The sequence below is a fragment of the Cupressus sempervirens genome, chromosome 9 (genome assembly GCF_028749045.1).
Source record: "Cupressus sempervirens isolate cs-2001-9-10 chromosome 9, ASM2874904v1, whole genome shotgun sequence".
NCBI lineage: Eukaryota > Viridiplantae > Streptophyta > Pinopsida > Cupressales > Cupressaceae > Cupressus > Cupressus sempervirens.
In genome coordinates this window covers 655,478,056-655,504,032 of record NC_143126.1, presented here as the reverse complement: position 1 = coordinate 655,504,032, position 25,977 = coordinate 655,478,056, and the positions used below count along the sequence as shown (strand labels likewise).

Genomic DNA, 25,977 nt, shown 5'->3' with positions numbered 1-25,977 from the left:
AGTAAACAGTACTATCTTGGGATACTGATAGTGATAATTGAGCTTTTAATATAAAATAATTCTTTGATTGTGTTTGTCATGCCTAATATTCCCTTCAGTTAATGAATACTTTGGATTCCACCACATGGTATTAGAACTACTGAGCATTGTACATAAAATATTTAAATTCGTATGAACAAATTGTACAATCAAGCTCTCCTAAATTGCTAACAATATTATTATTATATGGAGAAATATGCCACTTGTTTCATTTCAAATATTGAAGATATTGATTGTGAGAAACAAGTTGCCAAGTTTCATAAAGCTTGTTTGGCAAAAGGAGTTTCTCTATTTCTAACTTTGCTACTCATGACAAGGATATTCGATAATAATGATAGCTCTAAGTCAGAACTTGATGTCTTTAAGGAATACTCAACTATTGTTAGTGCAAATATGACTGTACAGCGGGCATATCGTTAAGAATATACTTAGTAAAACAAAGATTCCAACAACGGCAGACCTGGGTACCTAAGTTACCAATGCTGATTCTGATGCCGATGCAGGTGCAGGGTGCTGATGCACAGATTTTTTTTGTTTTTTTGTTTTTTTTTTTTCTTCAGGGGGTGGGGGCGATTTTGGATGCATTCATACATACATACATACATACATACATATATATATACATATGCAAAGAAATGCAAGATATATAAAAAAAAAGCCATTCCATAGCATGATACTTCACCATTGATAGTTCAAATTGAAATAACAGTAATAGTCTAATTAGTAAATTACTTAAGATTCCAATGCAATTCAAGTTACAAAATCAAAACATAGTTCATGGTTCAATGTTATTAAACACATGTTTTTAAAGTCACTTTATGACTGAGCGTTTAAAATGTCCGGATGCTCTCGGATGCTGTCTGGATGCTCTCGGTTGCATCCCGTGCGCATCCACAGGTGCTGACACAGCTTCCTGCCAGCATCGGTGCAGTACCCAAACACATCCAAGCATCCACACCCGCATCCAAGGTTTTCCCTTGAGGCATTCAGGCGGACGGATGATGCAAAGGTGGTCTTTGACAAGCTCAAAAAAGTGATGAGCACATGCCCGATTTTGGCACTTCCCAACTTCTCTCGCCCTTTTGTCTTAGAGTGTGATGCTTCAAGGAATGGAATTAGCGCAATTCTAATGCAAAATAGGCCTCTAATAGCTTATTAGAGTCGGAAGCTCACAAACAGTGAGAGATTGTACTCCACCTATGACAAGGAAATGCTAGCCATTATGCACGCTTTAACCAAGTTTAGACAATACTTGGTGACAAATTCACGATTAAACAGACCACAACATCCTGCGATACTTTTTAGAACAAAAGGATCTAAATGAAAGACAGCAAAAGTGGGTCAGCAAGATTCAGGCCTATGATTTTGATATCGAGTATGTACAATATACTTGCTGATGCTCTTTCTAGGAGACCTTCAATAGTAGAGTGTTGTGCCATTTATGAGATATCGGCAGATTGGAAGTCCTAGTTACTGGTTGAGTATTCTAAAAATACTCAAGCTTGTCAGATCATGGATGGGCAGCTCCAGGATAGTAGGTACAAGGTAGTCGGTGATATGATTTCTTATAAGGATAGGATTTATCTCGTACCAGAGTCTAAGCTCAAGGTAAAAAATTTGGATACTCTTCATGATGCACCATCAGTCGAACACCCAAGTTTCTTCAAAACCTATAGGCACGTTAAAGAGAGGTTCTCATGGAAGGCCATCAAGGACAACGTCCTTCAGCATGTCAGAGAATGCCAAACTTGTCAGCAAAACAAGTCGGAGCATGAGTTCCCAGCTGGATTATTACAGCCTCTTCTTATTCCAGCACAGAAATGGTAGATTATTTTCAAAGACTTCATTACAAGATTGCCAAGAGTTCAGGGCAGAGATTCCATTTTTGTGGTTATGGATAGATTGACTAAGTTTTCTCATTTCTATGCTATAGTGGCAAATTGCTCAGTCTCTCAAGTAGCCGAGTTATTTTTTTGAGAGGTTTTTCGTCTACATGGTCTTCCTCGAACCATTGTTGTTACATCCCAATTTTTTACCTAATTTTAAATTGCTCATAGCCGTTGGATTTAACAATTTCTTCTTTCATAATCATGTGAAGTAGGTAGTTATTTATATCCGTTGTATTAACTGTTAATGAAGATTGTCGTTAACCATTACTTGCTATATAATGCTTAGTAGTTGCTTGATTTTTGAATTACGGTTAATAATTAGTCTTTTAAATATTTATTATTATGGAACTTGTTATTTTGGTGGAAGTGTTTCACGGGTGATTGTAGGAGAACATGACCGAGGGAAGCATTGCTAAACAGGACGAACGGAATGGGATATTAGCTTAGTACAGTCATCAAGAGTAATAGGTATGACCTTAAATTGCCTTGGCAAGGACCTAGCGACTTGAACTTCAAGGTACAACTGAAGGATCCGCATGAGCTATCAAATAAATAATTTTAAAAACATAAAATAATTTAATTAAAATATAATATGTACCTCAAAGGATTTTAAATGATATTTCACCATATTATTATAATATATACTTATGTACGTACACAGACATAAAAATGAAGTGACACCATGATATTATTTTCTTATAATATTATGATGCCACCTCACCAATATACTATATTACCCTAGGTTTCCGGGACAGGGGCACATGGGGAAGGGGAAACGGGTTTCCAAGACGGATTTATTTTTCTTGGAGCAGGGTACGACAGTGGGAACAGTTATATAAAAAGTAGGGAAAATTTAAAATATACAGGAAAATTTTGAATATTCATATAAAAACATGGATAACGCATGCTTATATAAATTATAGAACCTTAAAATATAATGTTTGTGTTAAATAATTTAACTTTAGAGTTCACATGAGAGTGAAAATCAAACAAATTATCAAAACTAAAACATAATTTTTTTGGGACAGCCAAGGGAAAGGTTTCCGGAAGTTTCCGAGACGGGGGGACGTGGGTACAGGGTCAATTTTTTCCGGAAACACGTCCCCAGGTAACATAGCCAATATATCTACGTGTACATAGATAAATATAAATTATAATATTTTTTGAATTATAACCTTTCAACTCTTTTTCCATCTCTTTATTCTTCCTTCTAAAAACTGATTGAACACTTGACATTTAGTTGGCACTCAAAGAGCCAAGATAATTCTTTAAGATACAGAAGCCAAAGAGTCTTTTTAAAACCTTTTTATATCAGGAGTTGGGTGAGACGAAATAAGGAAGAGAACGCATACCTGATTTCCTTTTATTATCGCATTTTTCCTTGCTTATTCCAGCTTCCTCCACAACCGATTCGCTGCTATAAATCAATTGAACTTCTGCAAGTCCATTCGAAGACATTTTCATTTCATAGCAGTGTCATCCTAATACAGTCTGTCGTATATGTTCTTTCCTTGCTAAGGATTTAAGTAGTATTTATACACTATTGTTACGCCTGCAAGCAACCTGTAATGTCCCATTTTTCTGGGACATTATAATTCTTTGTGGCCAGCTCACTTCGCCTAGGTTTCAGGGGCAAAAAGGTTCTATACAAGGTTCAATTCGAGATTTGGCCTAGACATTTCCAGTTCCAGACCCTTCGGAGCAATTTTGGCAGGTTGTCCAGATACTTACTATTTTTAGTAAGTAATCAAAGCTCAGTATTTTCAGTACTTCAGTGTTGGGTTGGAAGCGTCTCACCAAGAGCTTTCCAACAAGCTATAGCACGAGCTTATCCGAGTTCGTTTGGTCAGTTATTTTAATGCCTGAAGATTTTGTGATTTACTGGCTAAGTGACTTAAAGGTTTATTTAATTTGTCACTTTATTTTAAAAAGGTACTAAGTTCACTTAAGTGACTAAAGGACAAAAAGTTGCTATATCCCACATTGCTTGAATGAGCGTGCATCTCATTGGGAAAAGTAATAAAGGTACAACAAGCTCCACTTGAGAGGATATATGAAGATTATAATATTCAATCAAATATTAATCTAGGAGCAACAGTTGCTGGTTATTTCTTTGAGGACGCAAACTCTTGAAAAAACATTGGAGGTTGGACGCAAACCTAGCCTTCATTTCAGGTTCTATCTATATGTAACCAATCTGATTGTTATTCTGTTTTAAGATTGGGCTGTTAGTTATTTGAAGGTTATTGTGTTGCTGTTATATAATGCAATAACTCTATTGCTGGTTATAATTTGTACTGAAGAATAATAGTATTTTCTGAGGGCTTTATGTTGAGTATTTGATGGATTATATGTATATTTCTGAGTATTGAATAAATCAAATAAGCTTTTCAGAGTTTCCTTAAATGCATATGTGCTGGTTACAAATTGGTTAAGTTCTGGAATTTATATCAAACTGTGGTTTACTGTCCGGTTTTAAATCTGCACGTTTAATATTAAAGGTTTTTGGTAAATATCTGGAAAAGGGATATTACAGTGGTATCAGAGCTGGTTTTCCTGTCAGCCTGTGAAGTTATAGCAGTGACAAGTTTCTATAAGGATATTTCATAAACATTTTAAGCCGAGAGAAAATACTTGGAGTACAAGATCAAAATTCTAGGCATTGGTTTATTGCTGTGGTCATCATCTTCAGACATTTCCAACTAAACTCGGGTTTGAAAACATACTGTTCTTCCTTTCATTGTGGTAGTGCCAGGTCAGGGCTACATCCCATATTATTTGCTTAATATTGTGAGTTACTACAGAAGTCTGTGTTTAATATACTTTGCTTGATAAATGTAAAACTCAGTGGAACAGTTTATGAAGGTAAGGAAGATCTGAGTTGATTATTTGCAAATCTGTGGTTTTGACTTGGCAAAACCGAGTTTCCTATTTTCTGTCTTATTGAAGAACCAAACTGGGCATAATAGTAAAAGAGGAATCCAAACAGATAGTTTGATTGGAGGGCGTGGTTTCCAGCATAACACTCAAGTAAGACTGTGTATTTTATTGGCACGCCTGGGCAGTATCATTTGTTATAGACCCGCGTGAGAGACTGCTGAAAAATGCGACTGAGAGGTCATATGTTTACACAGACGGTTTGCTAGATTTACAACAGCACACCCAACAGTTTCTACAGGCGTCATTGGTTGAAGGAGGGTTGAGGAGATAAAGCGACCGACAAGAGATATTCCGCGCGCGTTTAAATTATCGTGCAACACCAAACGGCAGCTCCCACAGCGGATGGGGTTATATTACCAAGTTTTTCTTCCTTGCGGGCAGTGCAGTGAATAAACACGCATTGCACTGGCGGAATCAACTGGAAACCCTTGTTTTTGGCGGTATTTTTTTTTGGCTCACGGGTTGTCCACGGGAGTAGCAAGGTGTGAAAGCGCGGGCACATTTTGTTAGCGTGGAGGATTAGGGAAAGATTTCCAGAACTGCGGGCGAGTTTCCTGAGAGTTGGGACATCGACACTGGTGAAAGCCGAACCCGTGCTTACTGTTACAACCTGTAACTTTCAATAATTCCGCCAAGTATAGTAGATTGACATCCTGCGTTGGATGGGCAGAAGCTGAGGTTCGACAGTACCAAGTCTTTCATGGACGAAGGAAGAGAAGTTAAAACTATTCAAATGTGATAAATTTCAAAGTTCTCAGCTTTGGGACGTTAACTGGTTGTGTTGGATATTGACGGCTGGGAAAGAGCAGACCAGTCATTTCGTAGCAGGAGAAGCGCAGTGGTTAGCAGAGTTGGTATACAGTGGTATACCATTGGATGGTCACTCATTTCCATTCCTAGATCTTAGTTCTTGACTAAGCAAAGGGCACCGGTTAACAGCATATTTTATATGTGGAAGATATAAGGTTTTATGCCAATTGTTCGATAAAATACCCCATTCCAGACTTGAATGCAGTAGTCTGTTTTAAGGAAAGTTCACTACAGTTTATGTTCTGAAGTATCGGGAGGTGTATGATAATTGCTTGACGAAATGCTACAACCATAGTTCTGAATACATTGATTGAAATCTTACTAAGCTTAGTACAGTGATTGAAATCTTGCTGAGCCTTGAAGTACAGGTTGGAATTATTGTTCAGAACTGGCAGAATATTACAGTGGTATTGAGTCCAAAACACTTCTGCTGGTGGTTTATTCTAAAACAGCACAATCAATTCCAAATGATCAGAATGGCACATATGATTTATCTTCAGGAAAAAGTGACTGTGGTCTCTGTCATGAGGAATCAGATGATCTGGTGAGTGCTACATGCGAGCCTATATTCTGCAAAGGCTGTATAGAAGAATACATTTCATCTACTGGAAAGTCTTCATGCCCATCTTGCTCAGAACCTCTAATAATTGATTTGGCTGGGAGAAAGAGCACAAACAAGGACAAGGATTACAACAGCTCAAGTATCCTGAATCGTATAAATCTTGATGATTTTCAAACCAGCACCAAGATAGAAGCTCTGAGGAAAGAGAACGCACTCATGTTACAGAAGGATGCTGCTGCGAAGGCAATAGTCTTTAGCCAGTTCATGTCATTTTTGGGCATTTTCCTATTTGAAGTGCCTCATGGTGCAGCTGGAGGAATCATAGAAAACTCAATAACCACTTATTTAAGGACTGGGTTTCCTGACAAGTGTTTGACAAAATTGCCTTAAGCCCAGAATCAGTGTATTCCATTATGAACAGCAGAGATTTATTTCAGAAGTTGAGAAGGCTTTTTCACTCAGCCGGAACAGGGAAGTTTATTCAGGCATTGAATTAGTTAGTTAATCATGTCTACTTCAAGTACCCAGAAACAGTGGAACAAGAATATGGAGAAGCTTAAGCAAAATTTGAAAAGATTGGATGAAAGTCAGAAAAGGGTGAATGATTTGATTTCAGACCCTGCAAAACTAAACAAAGTGGCACGATGTATGGTTTCCATGATTAAGAGGACTACATCACAGAACGAAGAGAAAGAGGAACAAGAGGCCACTATAGTATCTAGAAGCATCTATGATGAATTCCCAGCGATTAGTGACCATCATACAGCTGACATTATGGAGAGCAAAAATCAGACTTCAGAGAACGAATCAGAAAATTCATTTGATGACAATGAATCCCAAGATCATGTTGTGGATGGACACGCAGTCACCTTGAAAGTGGAAGTGTGTAAAGATACTGTTATATCAGCAGCTTCTACCTCGCCAGTTGAGCCATCCAATGAGGTGCATAGCAACAGAACCCTAGATATTGAGGAGTGCCTAGATGATAGCATACACGATGCTGCTTATCATATGGTGAGTGACATTGATTCAGCCTCATATCATAGTGCGGATGACAAATTGGAAGATTTGTGCGGAAATGTTTCGTCACAAGGGGATCATCATTTAGCAAGCCAATTGAAGGTTAATGACAGGATGGTTGACACAACTATTAAACATTTTGATGTTACTCGTCAAATGTTGGCCACCTATGGTTGGAGTACTCCTTTGACAGATGAGCAAGGTGATAGTGTTTTTTCCCTTGCAGAGATACATGCACTCCAAGAAGCGATTGGAATGATGAAACAAAATTACCTACAACTACTTGCAGATAGAGATTTTCTTCTCGAATGGGATCGCATATGTTATGTTGCATTGCAGGGAAATGAAGAGAAGATTGGTAAGCTCACTCATGAGCTTGATGTGACATTGGACTCATTGCAGAGTGCCCAGTTGGCCCTTCAAGAGTCACAATTACAAATTGAGAAGCTTACAGAGGAGTTGAGTTCGGCACAGTCTCCACCAGCTGCAGATATAGTACAGTTACATACAGAGGCAGTTGATGAGGATCTTATATCCAGGGGTTGTAGTAGGGATGTGGTTACATCTATCACAGATATTTCAGCTGGGACGAGTATCTTGGTGGAGAATAGTAGAGAACCACTATTTGTATCGAGTTCTCCTGAGGTTAGTGCCGTGACAGTTGATACAGGACACTTTACTAGCAGCTCTTGTATCACAATGGTGGATTCTCCTGAGAGTGGTGTGGTAGTACACGACGCTACTCTGTCATCCACACAGGGCATTCGCAGAGTGTCATCCGGTTGGGAGTATAGATCTCATGTTGGTTGGTTTCCATCTCCTGGAAGCAAATCTGTCACTTCATTCCATGCAGCTGATTTTGGACGCCAGCTAGTTGATTTTCAAAGTCAGAGGGATCAGCTGTTGGATGCAAGTGTTTTTAATGATGAGCCATTGATAGAGGTTGGAGCATTTTACCGTGAATACACAATGAGGAGTGCTCATCATTTTTCTTTTGACCCACGCACGGAGGACTTGATGATGCATCGGTGTGGGTTGGTTCCAAAATTATATCATCTTTTGTGGGATGGGTATTCACCATCTTCAAAAGGTGAGATTAGCGGATGCAAGCATCCAACTTAGCTATTTGTGGGGGATTACTTGCAGGGAAAGCTATCAGTTATACATCATGCTGATATGTATCCAACATGGTTGGATATTTCTATGTCACAAAGTTCTCTTATGGGTACATGGCTACAGGACGACTATGGTGCCAGTTGACATGATGGTTTGGTTAGTTATCACATCCATGGGAGTTTAGTGGGAGTTGTAGACGGATGTTGTGTTATAGACGCTACCGAGTATTTATACCTCTATATGGTGAATGGATGTGGGGTTCGATTGTTTTGGGACCCATGTGGCAACAGGTTTGACACAATGTATTGGTTGATTGGGAATCCAAGTGTTCTAGTGGATTATGCTATGACTATGATTTGTGTGTTTCAGCCTTCTGACACATCAGAATTCCAAAGATTAGGCTTACTCAATTTCCACCAAGGTGATATAGTGGTGGAGTCAGATCGGTTGGATCTACCATTGTCATCGGTACGGATATTGCCAGAGTGGTACAGCGGTACAGTGGTTCAGATACTACAAGTGCTGGTCAGTGGTATCTCAGTCAGTGCACGAATTCTCATTTGGGATCCAAGGGGAGCATCCCTATGCATATTATCATCTTGGAGTGGATATTGGTATCTTGCCGAGCTCCCATCATCACTTGTCAATAGAGGCTCGCAAGGGTACTCATGGAGTGAGGCATTCATTCTAACTAAGGCAAGTGGAACTCGGGGCAATAGCACATGGCCGTTGGTGTCCCTTTATGGCGAGACTTGGGATCTTGGCATTCAGTTATCAGGCACGTTGATTCCTATTGTACTGTTTCACCATTTTGAGTTCGAGAAGATGCATGCTAGGGTACAACGGCTGAGTAGTAAAACCGCATTCTCAAGGCCGGTATGGGATCCTGGCATTTGGTTTCTACAGGTATGAGCGGATTGCTTAAGGGCAAGCAATCTTTGAGAGGGGACGCTTTGTAATGTCCCCTTTTTTTGGGACATTATAATTCTTTGTGGCCAGCTCACTTCGCCTAGGTTTCAAGGGCAAAAAGGTTCTATACAGGGTTCAATTCGAGATTTGGCCTAGACATTTCCAGTTCCAGACCCATCGGAGCAGTTTTGGCAAGTTGTCCAGATACTTACTATTTTTAGTAAGTAATCAGAGCTCAGTATTTTCAATACTTCAATGTTGGGTTGGAAGCGTCTCGCCAAGAGCTTTCCAACGAGCTATAGCACGAGCTTATCCGAGTTCGTTTGGTCAGTTATTTTAATGCCTGAAGATTTTATGGTTTACTGGCTAAGTGACTTACAGGTTTATTTAATTCATCACTTTATTTTAAAAAGGTACTAAGTTCACTTAAGTGACTAAAGGACAAAAAGTTGCTTTATCCCACATTGCTTGAATAAGCGTGCATCTCATTGGGAAAAGTAATAAAGGTACAACAAGCTCCACTTAAGAGGATATATGAAGATTATAATATTCAATCAAATATTAATCTAGGAGCTAGAAACAGTTGCTGGTTATTTCTTTGAGGACGCAAACCCTTGAAGAAACCTTGGAGGTTGGACACAAACATAGCCTTCATTTCAGGTTCTATCTATATGTAACCAATCTGATTGTTATTCTATTTTAAGATTGGGCTGTTAGTTATTTGAAGGTTATTGTGTTCCTCTTATATAATGCAATAACTCTATTGCTGGTTATAATTTGTACTGAAGAATAATAGTATTTTCTGAGGGCTTTATGTTGAGTATTTGATGGATTATACGTATATTTCTGAGTATTGAAGAAATCAAATAAGCTTTTCAGAGTTTCCTTAAATGCATATGTGCTGGTTACAAATTGTTTAAGTTCTGGAATTTATATCAAACTTTGGTTTACAGTCTGGTTTTAAATCTGCACGTTTAATATTAAAGGTTTTTGGTAAATATCTGGAAAAGGGATATTACACAACCGAAGAAGAGCTGATACAAATTGTTTAGCAAGACTCCACAATAGTTCCGGATTTATATCAGGTTATGTGGTAATCATTCCCAAGTAATATTATATTCTATTGTTATTACAATTCGATTTCCATAGCTGCAAGCTGTAGATTATCCTCATTCACAACTAAATAACTCTAGGGAGTTGCTTACCAATAAGCATAGTAAAGTATCTATAACATGGAATCATAAGTTATTTTTGCCAATAGACATTGAAATCGGATGATAATTATTTCAACAATTATTATTTTGTAATCTTAAAGTTGTAAATGAGACTAAATGTTTTTGATTTCCCTTATTTCAAATGGATCGTGACAAATGTTCGGGCCCACGGGCCCAAAACTTCAAAAAATTGCCATTTGTATTTTGAGTCAGTCAAGCACTACTTTTGGATGTGAACACAATGGGTCCATGTTTGAGCATATCCACTAGAAGAAGAGAAATAAGTTGCCTGTGCAGAGGTTGAATGATCTTGTCTTTGTTCATTACAAACTCCATATTATGATCAAACAGATTTTAGGCACTGATTCTAGAGGAGATTGATCCAAAATCAGAGTGGCTAATAGAGGCTGTGGATCCGATCTTCACTGAGGAAGGCAATGAGTGGATTGACCATGTAGATAGAGAGGTTGAGGTTGTGACCATGCAAAGGAGGTAGCTAGAGCACATTCAAGCACTGGCAAATGCGCACATGCACACATAGACACAAGACCTAGTGATGTTGTCCGTGAGCCCATCTTACATGTGAGGGCTATGACTCAACAGTCCCCTAGGACCTACCTTAGACAACTTTGTAAAAGGCAAACAGGATACTCAAAAGCTAAGGTTGAGGTTGCAGACGAGCTTGAGGATGATGATGCAGCTTGAGCTAGAGACTTGTTTTTTTTCATTTTGTTTACAATGATAGACATACATTTCATGGATCTTCATCTTACATACATTTATGATTTGATGTCTTATGGGTCTTCATCTTACATACATTCTATGATTTGACTCATTATAATCCTATGATTTTATATTTACTTCAGCTACAATTTACATTTTACGTGTAACATATGTGATGGATTCATCATTTATGTTCCTTGTTTATGTATGTTAGCTTCTATTTGATGATGTTATAGTGTGTTTAAGTTATATTCAATAAAGGGTGCATGAAATAAGTTCTAAATTGTTAAAATCTCAAAATATCAAGGGTTTTAAAATTTGCCGATTCGATTCTAATTCATGGTCGATTTGCAATTCGATTTGGCCTTGCCGACTCCAATCCAATACCAATTCTCGTTACTTTGGTTAACACATCAAATATTTTACTAATTAATTTGCATAAAAACATCAACACAAGGTGATCTACTTAGCAAGATGCTTGTCTTGATTCCCTATTTATGCCCTACTCCCAATAGTTATCTAGCTCAATATTCTAGGGCAGCGAGATCATAGTGGGGTCCTCACTTGTCCAATCTAAGCCCAAAGAGTAGGGCTTTGACCGGCTTGGCCTTAGTAGCAGGACTTTGACATCCACAAAGGTGGTCTACTTAGATGGTCATCTTAACCCTCTTATCTAGAACTCTCAAAATAAGAATGGTATGGCAATTGCAGTGGAGTTCTTAGTTTAGCCAACCTAAGCCCAAGAGCGGAACTTTGGCCCTTTTGGCCTTGATGGAAGAATTTTGGCATCCATCAAGATGGTCTACTTAAATGGCAACCTTACCCCTCTTACCTACATCTCTCATGGTAAGAATGGTATAAGGAATGTAGTGGGATTCTCAACTTGTCCAATCTAAGTATAAAAGCAAGACATTGACCCTCTCAACCTTGATGGCAGAACATACTCAAATGGCAAAACTTAATCCTCTCACCAACGTCTCTCCCATATATCAATTTCACATTTTGTTAATTCTTGTAGTCTAGATCAGACAAAGGGGCACACAATTGAAATACCTAGTATACATATGAATGCATGAAATATTTTAAATTTAGATTGGTTTATTTGTGTTGTAAATGCTAGAGTTGCACCTCCTCAAAGTTCCTTTGGTTTTCCACCCCTTCATTAAACACTTGGATACTTTTGAGATCATGTTTTGTTTCTTTGTTCAATGTTCCTTCTATTTCCCTATCAAGGATAGCTTTTAATTTATGGACTCAACTCCTTTTCCCACCTATATGTCCAAGTTCCTACTGCTCTTTGCATTAGACTATTTCAATTCATTATGTTGTTTCTTGAATTCCACTCCTTTGCATTTATAGCCATTCTCCCATGGTTCTTTGCAATGGTAGCATGGCTCCCTTTTTGGAGATTCCCTCCTATAATCGTCTACTTTATGAAAAAATTTGCAGTGTGATAGATGAAAAGCTTCTATATCTATCTTTGGTTAGGTGTGTGTCAAGCTTCAAACTTAATAGCATTTTCTTTTGATGAGCATTACAAACTTAATAGCATTTTCTTCTATCATAAGGTTTAATGAGAGATAGGTGTCTAACTTTTGAACCCATGAACACGTTGTAACCCTCGCTGATCCTTCAAAGATGGGAAGGGTTAGTTTATTTGCTCGTTTTCTTAGGTCTCTATCTTGTGGTTCCATTATTTTTTTGTAGGATCAAGTTCTATCTTGTGGTCTCTATCTTAGCATCACAATAATCCTAAAAAGAGATATCCTTTCTAAGATCAGGATCAAGCTAGAATATGCCTCTATAGTTTCATCAACTTTATTCATTGGCAAAGCTTTTGTTTCTTATGTTCTTCTTTTTTATGTTCCTTGCTAGGTAGGAAGGATAGTCTTGCTGGTCTCAAGTATGGTACCCTAGGAGGACCATTATTGTTATTTCCAGAGTGATTGGAATTTGTATCTTTTCCACTGTTACTCATGTTTTGAATGGCTTGAAGGAGTTGATTACTCCCTTCGTTTCTCTCATTTTTCTCTGCGAGGGTTTGGGTGGTTTGGACTATGTTCCATGAACGAACTCAATTCATTGCTCATTTGGTCACTCATGGTGATTTTAAGCTTTCTTTTCTCTCTTTCTAATTCCCTTTGAGCTGATCGGCTAGTATGCATCAACTAACTCTCACAAGATGGCAGGAAGGATGCTTTGATGCCACTTGTAATGTCCCTTGCTAGAATAGCTTAGGGCCCGTTTGGTTCCTGGAATACAACCGGAATAGGAATAGGAAATTAGAATATGATTTGTATTCTTTGTTTGGTGCGTGGAACAGGAATAGGGAATAGGAATACGTATTCTCATTTTAGCCCCAAAATGAGCTTTTGTCCATTCCAAAAAATACCTGTAATTGGAATTGCTATTCTTGCATTCATTTTAACTTTCTCATATTTGATTAAATTTTCAAATCCGCTTTGACCTGGGGTGAGCGCTGGAACTTTGTTTTCAATATTTTCAAATATTTCAGCGATTTTCCAATGGCGCCAATTGCAAGTTAACCCTATTCCAATTTAAGCTTGCATAACCAAACAAAGGATAAACAAGATTGGATTGCATTTTTCCATTCCTATTCTTCATTCTCCATTCTCATTCAAATTTTCTATTCTAATTCTCAATTCCTACGCTTGCAACCAAACGGGCCCTTAGGGACCTGAAATAATTATTCTAAAATCTCTATTATTTACTACATACAATGTTTATGTAGTTGATAGGATGTGGATAATGATAGTATTTTTTCAAGGATGCTATTTATATGTTACGTTATTTGTAAGATACTTTTTTTCCACTAGTTAATCTTTGAATCACTACTCTCTGATTGAACTGTTGGATATATGCTAGTTCATTTGGACTTATATTATTACTAAGAGCAAGATGATATCTGTTAAATCTGATAAGACTGACATGAAATGAATCTAATATTCATTGGTTTTCTATGGTTTCAACTGATCCTTTGATATGATCAAATGATGATCCTTCGATATGATCAAGCTCCCTTTCTTTCATCCTAGTATGATGAGTTTCTAAATATATTTCAATATTTACTTTCTGCTGTACCTGATGGATGCTGAGATCCCAATGGATTGATAAGTCTGTTTTCTTCGGCACTAGAATGCCTACGTACTCTTGTATTTATGTCTTGGTATAATGAAGTTCGTTCTAAGAGGCACATTTCATTGTGCTTATACTTCTCTTTAAATTTGTTGGACCTATTCCATAACTAATTATCATTATCATTTGTTGTCTTCCTTCTAATCTAATTGATGCTTATATCAATCTTACATTATGTTTCTCTAAGACAAGTCCGATCCTCCATTATTATTGGTGCATTGCTGATGTCCATAAACACCATCTCTAGAGTGGGTGACTAATCATGGAATTAGTCGATCTATTTCTTAGTATTGTGATTGTCTTTTATGGGAGCTAATCAATTACCTTTCTCAAGGTGGCAATGAGAGAGTACTGCCGTGATTATAATAAATAAACCGCTCATCTCCGTGGCTGCGGTAACTGATATTTGTTTGGTTGCTTTAAATATTTCCTTAATAGGAGTCACTGATAATAGGCTCAATATGATCATCGCTCAATAGTTAGTTCCTTTTTAAGTGTATTTGGCCCTGCTGTTTTACCAAAATTGGCATTGGTCTTTGGTGGGGTATCTCTGACAGATCACATTTAGTGCTGTTGTTATAATGTTTGTTTATTATTTATTAAATTATTTATATTATATATTATATATTCTATGCATTCATGTTTTCAAATGAATATAATATAATTTACATATAAAATATGGATAAAAGAATTATATTTTATTATTACCTTTTTATTCCTTTTCTCTATATTTTACTATTTATTATTTGTTTATAATATTTAATCTTATTATTCATTTATTATTAAATCTTAGTTTGAAAAGGGGACAATGTAATTAGGCATTCATTTTTCAAGCAGAGGGATATGACAACATGGAGCATAGAAGATTAATGGTGGTTTATTTTCCCAATTTAGACAATCCTAAAAATGACATTTAGGGGTTTAACTTTGAAATTAAAACAGCAATATTATAGGTTTTGAAATGCATTCATAAAATTATTGTAAATGTGTACTTCGGCATATTTCTTTAGATAGCCATTTAATACTATTGAAGTTGGAATTTAATCTTTTGTGCAGTCTCTTCTTCTACACTTTGGGCAACCTGAAGCAAAAACCACAAAAATGAAATCCTTGTTTGACAAAGGTTGAAGCACAAAGATCCTTATTGGTGTGTATCCTTGTATCTTGAGCCCTTACATTATGACATGCATAGTTTTAAATTTAAATCACAAATCTCATTTACTGCAGCGTCACTATGAGTTTTACTTCTCACAACATGAGTGACATGGAGGATTAGTCAAAGCCTGCAGATGTTGAATTTGAGACTAAGTATAAATGTGGGATGTACATGGGTGAGACAGCTAGTTATACTGAGAGAACACATTTTAGTTGCCCTTTCATGTTCAAGAAGTAGTTTTTTTTCCATATTTTAGTTGACCTTTCATGTTATTAGAAGAATTTGTATCTTTGGAATCTTCTACAAGAGAAAGCATACCAATAATTGAAATTAAGCTCCCCTTCCCTTGCAGTCTTGTGTGCTCAAAACAAGGTCATCAATCTCTGAAGTCAAGGAAAAATGACAATTTTGCAGAAGTTGATCCTCCAAAAAAGAAAGCTTCAAATACACAAGTGATTTCCTAAATGCTAATCTGAAGCACATAATTGGCACATAGACTGGAAGGAAAAGCTCATAGTTCAAATCTTCCACCAGAATTGTCAAACTCTCATCCTACCTCAGTTCTAATGTAGGATGGTGTTAGAGAGTAATCTCGCAAGGAAATTTCAAATAAAACTTTGGCATGATATTCATACATTTTTTATATCCCAAAGCAAGCAACCTTTGTTCAAGAGCATCCCCTCCAAAACTAACCCTAATACTATTGACTCAATGTTAGTAGCTTTGAAGGAGTACAATCAAGTTTAAGAGGAGCTTTCCGTAGATATTCTATGATGGGCATGACAACTCAATTTCTGGTTAGGAGATGGACTTTAAACATGGACACAAAGTGCTAATAAAAAAGGTGGTACTAAGTATTTCACACACAGAGTACCAAAAAATAAAGGTTGTATCCGTAAAAGAGGTAAAGGAAATACTTTAGTCACTGAAATTAATGACAAACAAATCAAATGTGGATCTCACTCTACCATCAAAGATTGCCTGGAAAGAAGGTAAAAAATTATCCTTAACAAAAGCATCCTTACACATAAGGTCTATATTAGGAGAAAGGTTTACTTCAATCCTTAATTTTTCCTCACAAAGATAAAGAGCATTAAGGGAAAGGTTAAAATCATCTTCTTGCGCTAATAATTCTTGAGGGAATGTAAGAGAAAAGAAGGAAAATCACATGCACAAAATTGATTCCTTTTAGAGGAAACGTATTAAAAGGAGGATGTCGTTTTATGGAAAATGAGATAAAGGAAAGGTGGAAAATGCATTAAACAACTTTTGCAACATGAAGGAAATGCTTTCAAACTAGATCTAAAGGAGACCTCATAATGTTCTTCGTTTATGCATTGGTTTGGGGTTTGTACATAGGCAAAGGGTATTGCTTTGTTTAGGCAATGTCAAACTATTCTTTACAATTTTGTGGATATATTACTTACATTTAAAAAGAATTAAATTTATATAAGCTAAATTTAATGTCAATTTTTTTCCGAATTTTATGATCGGCAAACTTGAATTCGAATTCAAACCTTGTGACTTAGCCTTCCTCAATGACTATTCCTTTGAGGAAACGGTCCCCTTCATTTATTTTATTTCCAGCAAATTGAAGATCAAAGAGAATAAAATTTCCAATATACTTGCAACAAAGCTCTTAACCTATTTCTTCTATGTTTATGGTCCCACATAGAAAATACTAAACAATGGTCATATATCTAAATCATCTTGCATTTCATCAAAGATAAACTATATGTAGAGGTCACAATGCTATTGGGAGTTCACAATTCAAAAAGAGTGGTATGATATGGTCCAACCAATCCCAGCAAGTCATAAAAAGTTGATAAATGCATTCTCTTATATTTTAAAACAATTCAAAAAGATTGAAATTTGAGACCTTCCAAAAAACAATTTTCAGGAAATAAAAGAAATGAAGGGGACCGTTCCCTCAAAGGAACAGTTACTGAGGAAGGCTAAGACACAAGGTTCGAATTTGAATTCGAGTTCGTCGATCGTAAAATTCGAAAAAATCAACATTAAATTTAGCTTAAATAAATTTAATTATTTTTAAATATAAGTAATGTATCCACAAAATTGTAAAAAACAATTTGACATTGCCTAAACGAAGCAATACTCTTAGCCTATGTACAAACCCCAAACCAATACATAAACGACGAACATTTTGAGGTTTCCTTCGATAAAACTCCAAAATTGCTATATTGGATAGCAATGGTCCCCTGACCAAGTATGGCAAACATCTTCTACAACTCAATGAGTCCTTAGGCTTGATAGTTCTAAAGGGATTATCTTGCTTTCTTGGATCTCACTTATTCACTTGCAAGCCTCATTTTGTCGGTGCTAGTATGGTTGAATACGCCTTTTCTGGTAGACCTTCTCCTTCACTAGCCACTTCTCCAATTCCCCCCTCAATCATCTTGCATTCCATCAAAGATAAACTATATGCAGAGGTCTCAATGCTATAAGCAGTGCACAATTCAAAAAGAGTGGTATGATATTGTCCAACCAATCCCAGCAAGTCATAATAAGTTGATAAATGCATTCGCTTCTATTTAAAAAACAATTCAGAAATATGAAATTTGAGACCTTCCAAAAAACAATTTGCCTGTTCCCTCAAAGGAACAGACATTGAGGAAGGCTAAGTCACAAGGTTCAAATTCGAATTCAAGTTTGCCAATCATAAAATTCGGAAAATTTGACATTAAATTTATCTTATATCCACAAAATTGTAAAAATTAGTTTGACATTGTCTAAACGAAGCAATACTCTTAGCCTATGTACAAACCCCAAATCAATGCATAAACAAAGAACATTTTGAGGTCTCCTTCGATAAAACTCCAAAATTGCTATATTGGATAGCAATGGTCCCCTGACCAAGTATGGCATACATCTTCTATAGCTCAATGAGTCTTTAGGCTTGATAGTTCTAAAGGGATTATCTTGCTTTCTTGGATCTCATTTTTTCACTTGCAAACCTCACTTTGCTAGTGTTAGTGTGGTTGACTACGCCTTTTCTGGTAGACCTTCGTCTCTTTCACTAGCCACTTCTCCAATTCCCCCCTCCCCTTGGCTGATCATGCTTTGCTCTGTCTCCTTGACTCCCTCACGCCTCACTCCCATGTTGCCTCCCCCCTACATCATTGTTTGCTTTGACAAGCGTGACCCTCAATTATTTGTCCACTATCTCAGACAGTTACTCTCCCTTGCCCCCTTTCTCAGCTTTGAGTTACATCGACTCCATGAACTCTCTATCCACCTCCATTTGGGAGGCTTCCACATCTTCCTTCCCTCACGCCACCACCCCCTATCTCCCCCTATACATGCCTAAGAATACTTGTCCTCTGAAAAAATGGCACGATGAAAGTTGTGAGGTTTTTTATCGATCCCTTCAATCGACCTTCATTTCTCATCACCCTTCAACATTGCTATCGCATGTTCCTACGCCATAAGGAGTACCCTCACATCAACCAACGCAGGCATTGCCTTCTTGCCTCACTCCACTATTTTCCCAAGCTCTTTTGGCGTACAATCTTCCCCAACAATAATCCCTTATCTTTAATCACATCCGTTTGGTCTTCCACACCTTTGATATTTACGAAATTCCCGACCAACCATCTTTCCAAGTTGCGTCTCCCTCTCTTTGTCGCCTCTTCTCCTACACCACCATCAAGGAGGCAATCAGATTCATCTATAAATGTAGACTTGCGCATGAAGAGGGTTTTTAGGTCGAGTTCGTCAAACATGGCATCACAATTTTGGGGTCCTACCTGGCTAATCTCTTCAACTAAAAAATTAGAAGGGTTTAACCATCTTGGTCACCCCACATCATTCATCAAACTCATAAGGCGGGGCTTACTTTGGATCTCCGTAACTATGAAACCATCATGATTGGGCACACCTTGTCAAAGTTGTATGGCACGGCTCTTCATATTCTTATCTCAAGAGAGCTAGATCACGTCATATCCAGACCAAAAGCAAGCTGGTTTCAAAGAGGTCTATCAAATCATGGACTATATCTTCACTCTCTGAAGCATTATTGAAGAGGCGAGCATCACTCCTCAAAGGTGTATTGTTGCTTCATTGACGTCTGCAAAGCCTTTGATTCTATCCCTGGGACAACCCTCTTTCAGAGGCTTTAGACTCTACAAGATGGTTTTAGGTCGTCTCAAGACCCTTTCTATGTTTTCAAACTTTATCAAAAGCACTATTGAGGTAAAGCAAGCAGGCCACCCCCTGTCACCTACACCTTTTTGTATCTACATTGATGAGTTTGACATGTATTTGCAAGACCATACCCTTTTCGGGGATGGGTCTCATCTTTAGCAATTTATGATCTCTATTCTACTCTTCATAGATTATGTCATTCTTTTGGCTTCATCCCTGGAGGGCTTACAGTGACAACAGGACAACCTTGCTTCTTTTTGTGAGGAATGACATTTGATAGTTAATTTGGGGAAGACAAAGGTGATGGTTCTTGATACTCTTAAGACTTCTCACTGCCATTTCTTCTTTAGGGGCTTGAAGGTGGAGATCTCATTCTCTTGTGCATACTTATTGCCAAATCTTTTGGGCCTCGCTTCACCACGTGCCCCATCCTCTAGCCACAGATCAATAAGCGGTATGGTTCACTAGCCCTCCTAGAGCGAAATATTTTTGACACCATAATCAAGACAGTGTCCAAGATGACACTTATCAGACCTACGCTCCTTTATGGTTCAATTGTTTGGGTTCCTCTATCAAATTCTGATTGGGCCCTTGCCAAGCAAGTTCAAATTCTCCTCCTTTAGTGCATTATCCACTGCAAACAATCCACTCCACACAACATTACTCTTGTTGAGTTTGGGGCTCATCCCTTTAGGTTTGAGGTCGTCTTTGATCTTGTTTAGTACCTTCACCACCTCCAGAGCTATGTTGATTTGTTGGAGGTCAATCACAAATATTTGTACCTAGCTTATCATTGTTCTGAGCTCATTGTTGGTACTACCTTCCCTCTTGGTCAAGAACGTAGTTGGTTTGCAAAGACTTCAACCCTTCTTGGCTCCATTAGGATTGAGATAGATCTCCTCCCTCCTTTCAGTATTCACTTGATGTATCCCCCCATTTTCATCCCCCCATCCAAGAGTTGAACAGGTGCATTAAAGATGATATTTACAGGCAGTTCATTCCAAATATATGGCAGCACCCCCACGGGGGTCTTCGCCCTACATTGGCCTTCTATGGAGAGGATTTTTGGGAGTTGCAGGATGAACTCATTATCTGTCCTTCCTACCTATCCCTCCATTAGTCACATTCCCAGAGGATATCCCATGATTCCTTTCTATTGGGTTCACATAGGCTCTATTGCGAGACAAATCACATTTTGGTCAGAAAGCACACTATTTGTTAGCTCTACAGCATGGCAATTGTTGAGTCTAAGGAGCACTTCATTTTTCACAGTCCTCTATATTATAAGATCAAAGGGAGGTTGTATTGCCTCTTCAATGATACATAGTTGCTTTCCATTTTCTTCAAATATACAAACCAATGATGCCTTGCCCTATATCTTTGGGAAGCCCTTAGGCTTTGAGAACACACATCCAACACCAACATCCTTTGACAGCTCTGCCTTGTCAACACATCACTTCATTCTTCACAAGGACTCTTTTAGCATGCGATAAAAAGCAATCATTCACCACTCCCCCTTTTTCCAGCTCTATGATGCCTAGGACGGGATTCCATTTGCAGCAATCTTCCTCTACTAAGATTATCTTAAGGTGATCAAGGGTTATGTCTAACTTTATTGTTTATTCTTCAATTCAAATGTCCACTTCTATTGTTCGGAACCCTTAAGTGGGTGTAGGTTTTCTCTCTTCTCCGCTCTTGTTTATGTTCCTGCTTTTTTTTGTTTTAGTTATTTTTCTCTAGACACTATTTGGTGTCCCTGCTACAAGTGGGCCCATTTTGTTGTGCTTGGCAGCCCCTATGATGCTTTGTAGCCTTTCATTGGTAATTTACAAATTATCTAATCTTGTCTTATGTAGAGTCTTAAACTTCAAAATAGGCAACTCCAGAGCAAGTACCTACTTGTAGGTATCATTGCTCTAAGCACACTACATATCTTCAATGTGATCAAATTTACTTGATGTATTCTTATTTAAACTCTCATGATGGTATGGAAAATATTGTGCTTGAAGTAATCTGAATCTAAACTTTCCTCATGGCATGGCAATGGCTAACTTTTGCAAGAAAAATCACTATTTGCATTATCTTGGCTGAATAAGCAATGTATATTGGCCCTTTGCTTCATGCACCAAAGTGTATTTTGGAAGCAATGGACAAATTGATGAAGAAATCTCTCTAGCAATACGTAAAAGATATAACTATGTTCCCCGGGGACACGTCCCCACCCACAAACACCAAGTTTTAGAGACGGGGATGTCCCCAGGACAGGGGGATGAGTATGGGACGTCCCCCAGCTGTACCCAATTTTCCAAAATTGACAGGAAATGTCCCAGGGACGCAGGGACATTTGAGCAAATTTCTGGGGACGTACAGACATCCCCCGGACGAAAGAGGACGTCACAGACATCTCGGAGACAGTCGTCCATCCCCAAGGTTTTGCAAATCAAAACAAAATAAAGTTGGCGTAGATGGAGCTTTGAAGAAGAGATGGAATTTTATGCTTTTCTGATTTGGGGGGTTTGTATTTTTCCTTTTTGTGTGTGTGTTTTGGGATACAAATACAATGTCAGGAGAATAAATAACTAAATGCAAAAACAACTAATTTTAAAACTAGACACCAAACTGATTTCAAATCTGATTTATTTAAAAGTTCCCAAGTTGTACATAGCCATAACAGGTTTTATAGGCAGCTGGGAATAACAGCAACTAATTTTGGTTTCCTTGCAATGTCCCAAATCTGAAATCTTCACCAATCTGCTTAAACACACCCTCCAACTGATTTTGAGAAGTAAACAAACTTATAGTATATACAGCTAAAGAATTGCAGCTACAGGCTGATGTGCAGCTAGCAAGTATGAGTATGACCCTCTGGGACCTCTGTACTGCTGTATTGCTGACTACTAAACACACCCTCCAACAGATTTTGAAAAGCAAACTAACTTGTAAGGATAAAGAATTGGAGCTAGAAGCTGATGTACGGCTAGTATTTGCTGACTGCTAAATGCTGTGAACTCTGTCTAGATCAATGGAAGTAGTGAACAGATCTTCAATTCTAACAGCTCATGTCCAGGCAGGGTCTGAAATATAATGCAATCCCAAGTGTGGTACGGCTGGCTCCAAGACCCAATGACTGATGGAAAATCACAATCCAGTATTCTGGTCTGCAAATCTGTTACTCACTTTCCTGATCTGCAAATCCAATTTCTAATTAAAAACTTCTCATAATTTGATTACCACTGCAAGAAATGTTCTGATCTGTGCAAGTGAAAACCCTTGGATGATATTTCAAACCTGTAGGTCTTCAATCTTCTAGGTGATTTCATTCTAACATGATGAAAAGGCTGAAACTCTTCTTCAAAGCTCCATCTCCCAAAAATGTGTTTTTGCAAATAATGTAAAGGTTACAAAGCATGTGATGCTAAGGTTAATGTTAATGGTGTATGTTAAGGTTCTATAATGTTTAAATGACATGCTTTGTGCTTAGTTTCATATGAATGACATGCATATTTGCAAATTTCAGTGCAATTTTAAAATTTCCCTATATTTATATACCCATCCCAGAAACCCGTCCCGACGTCACCTATTGTCCCCGTCCCAGAAACTCCGGGAACATAGAGATAAAACAAGGTTCCCTTTGGTGCCTCGGGAGAAAGTATGCTCTAATGAATATTTTGAAATCAATGGACAAGACAATGAAATTTCTCTAGGCATGCATAGAAGATAAAATGAGGTTCCCTTTGGTGGCTTGGGAGAATGTATGTTTACGTACTACTTCAACAGCTGCTAGAATCAAACAAGTTAATTGATAAGTTGGTTTGCATCTCTTTGCTAACTTTTCCGCAAACTAGAGCATCTTTCTACACACACAAAATAGTACACTCCACAAAGAAAAAATCCCCTCATATTTGGTGTTTCACGATTAAATGCTCACACATAAACATAGATCATCTCTCATGAGAAATCGAAAAAAAAAGTTATAGGTTAATCTTGGAATAAAAATCACTCCCCTTTATGAATGTTAGAATCTCACAACTATCAAAATTCTTTGTTGTCTACGGGGGATCTTTGTTAGAGATTATGATGAAGTGTACTTTATGGATAGATTGCAGTCCTATAGGTGGAGAGGTTTCTTCTTCCCACCCTCCTAGGGACCAAATTCCTCTCAAAGAAATGTTAGTTTCAACATAGATATTCACAAGTATAGGAGAGGATAAGCTGCACTAAGCGTGCTCGAAATTGAGTACACGCTATATAACGATGGGATGCATTTCTTGATTGGAAGCTCAAATGGATGAGAATTTGCCTTCAATCAAATGCAAGCAAAAATATTGCACACCCAAAGCCAAGGCTTTCAGCTGGACCACAATTCTGAATTCGGTTGTTCCTTCAAATGTCCTCTTTTAAAATTTAAATGTTGGGCTTAATTAGTGTTGTGTTATATTGGTATGGTGGCCCTCAAAATGCCCTTTTAAAAACTTTCAAGGATTGGCATTTATAGAAAGTGAAACCCAAGGCTCTCTTATCTAACCTTTTAGCTGACCCCTCGGTGGTAATTTGCAATATATAAAAGCATAGGGACAAATTGTTTTTTCAAATCTAATCCAAATAGGGCCAATTTTTCAGCAAAATTGTTATCCCTATATTGATCATGAGTAGGCTCACATTCAAGGCACAAAGGAAAAAGAAACATATCTTTTCATCCTAGTATTGAGGTATTTTAAAGAACGGAAAATTATAAGTTCGCCTCCTATTCATGAGATTTCCTACTTCCATTGCACGCCTTAGAAACGGGATTGGTTAAAGAAAAGTTCCACCATCAAAGGAATTTTTCAAATAAAATTTTGAAGATGCTCAAGGTGAAATCCAAGGCCCTTGGCAGAAAATTGTGTCATCAAGAATTTCACAAGGAGGAAGCAGTTTGGAATTTTCAGTAAAATCAAGATAACTAGATACATACCAACACATCTAATACAACATTATCCTATGTACTAGTACTATGCTTGCCTATACCTAAAATGAAGCAAAACATTTGGCACATTAAATATGTCTAACACGAATCGGATCTGTGGATTCATGAAAAAGAATTCCTATTATGATTCGTAATGATTCATGTGTGTGTGTGTGTGAGAGCAAATTTGAGATGAAATGTATTTGGATGTTAAATAGAAGGGTTGTTTTAGGATTATTAGGCAAACATATATTTAAAAATCCATCTTAAATAAGTTGGACCCACTTAAAACCTTGGCTCTGAATCCAATTCAGGCATGCGAATCGGATCCATGGATTTGTGAAAGGAAAAAAATCCTATTATGATTCGTAAGGATTCAGGTGTATATGTGAAATTTCACCGTACCAAACTGCTTAGAGGAAAACTTGACCCACCTTTCAAAAGAAAGTTTCACTTCAACTTCAAAGGATTATCTTAATAAATTTACTTCTGAAAAGCTGAGCATTTAAATCTTAGCACCAAAAGTGATAAAACTCTGAATGACTTAAGGCACATAAATATTTTTTCTGTGTTTGACAGTGTAACATAATTTCAAACTTCTTATCATTAACAAAGAAAACATTCATGTGTACTAAAGATAAAATCAGAACAGGCTTGGCAAGCTAACCATGAAGATGATCCTCCAAAGAACCCAAAGACATGTACTCGTAGACTAGAAGTCGTTGGTCACCATCAGCACAGTAACCAATCAAATTGACAAGGTTAGGATGATGGAGAAGACTAAGCATTAGAACTTCCACAAGAAATTCCCTGTTGCCTTGAAGTCCATTTCTATCGAGTTGCTTAACTGCCACAACCTGTCAGAGTCATTTCAAAATTAATGACGAGTTTAACACCAGCAGTGTACAGTTAAAAAAAATTGTCACTAGCAAAATAGGAATGAAATGCAGAGTGCTCCCTCATTTCCAGAGATAATGCCACTGGCATCTTCCTCATAATATGTGTGTGCATTCTTGCTAAAAATTCAATGGTTAAAAAGCCAGCACTCCAGATAAGTTACCAAAACTTGCCTGGCCACTCTCCAAACGACCCTTGTAAACACGTCCAAATCCTCCTTCACCAAGAAGGCAATCAGGTTTAAAATTCTTGGTAGCTGCTGCAAGCTCCCGAAAGGAAAACGTCTGAGCAGCAATATGAGCAGGAGGTCCACCATTGGCACTTACAGATGCCTCCTTTTTATTATCAACTGTTATCCTTGGCTTTTTTTCTGCATTTTGTCAGAGCAATAATAATTGTAAGAAAGAACTAACACACCCATCCATCATCAATAAAAG

At 37.6% G+C, this 25,977-nt stretch overlaps 1 protein-coding gene across 1 annotated transcript in view; it reads right to left on the bottom strand.

Moving 5' to 3' along the window:
• Positions 1–25,977, bottom strand: part of LOC149540434 (serine/threonine-protein kinase PBL27-like) — an 86,475-nt gene that overhangs the window by 2,481 nt on the left and 58,017 nt on the right. The window contains exons 2-3 of the mRNA XM_089801542.1: positions 25,714–25,910; positions 25,311–25,500 (exon numbers count right to left, since the gene is read on the bottom strand). Coding sequence (XP_089657668.1) covers positions 25,311–25,500; positions 25,714–25,910 — 387 coding nt within the window. The remainder of the gene's footprint in view (positions 1–25,310; positions 25,501–25,713; positions 25,911–25,977) is intronic.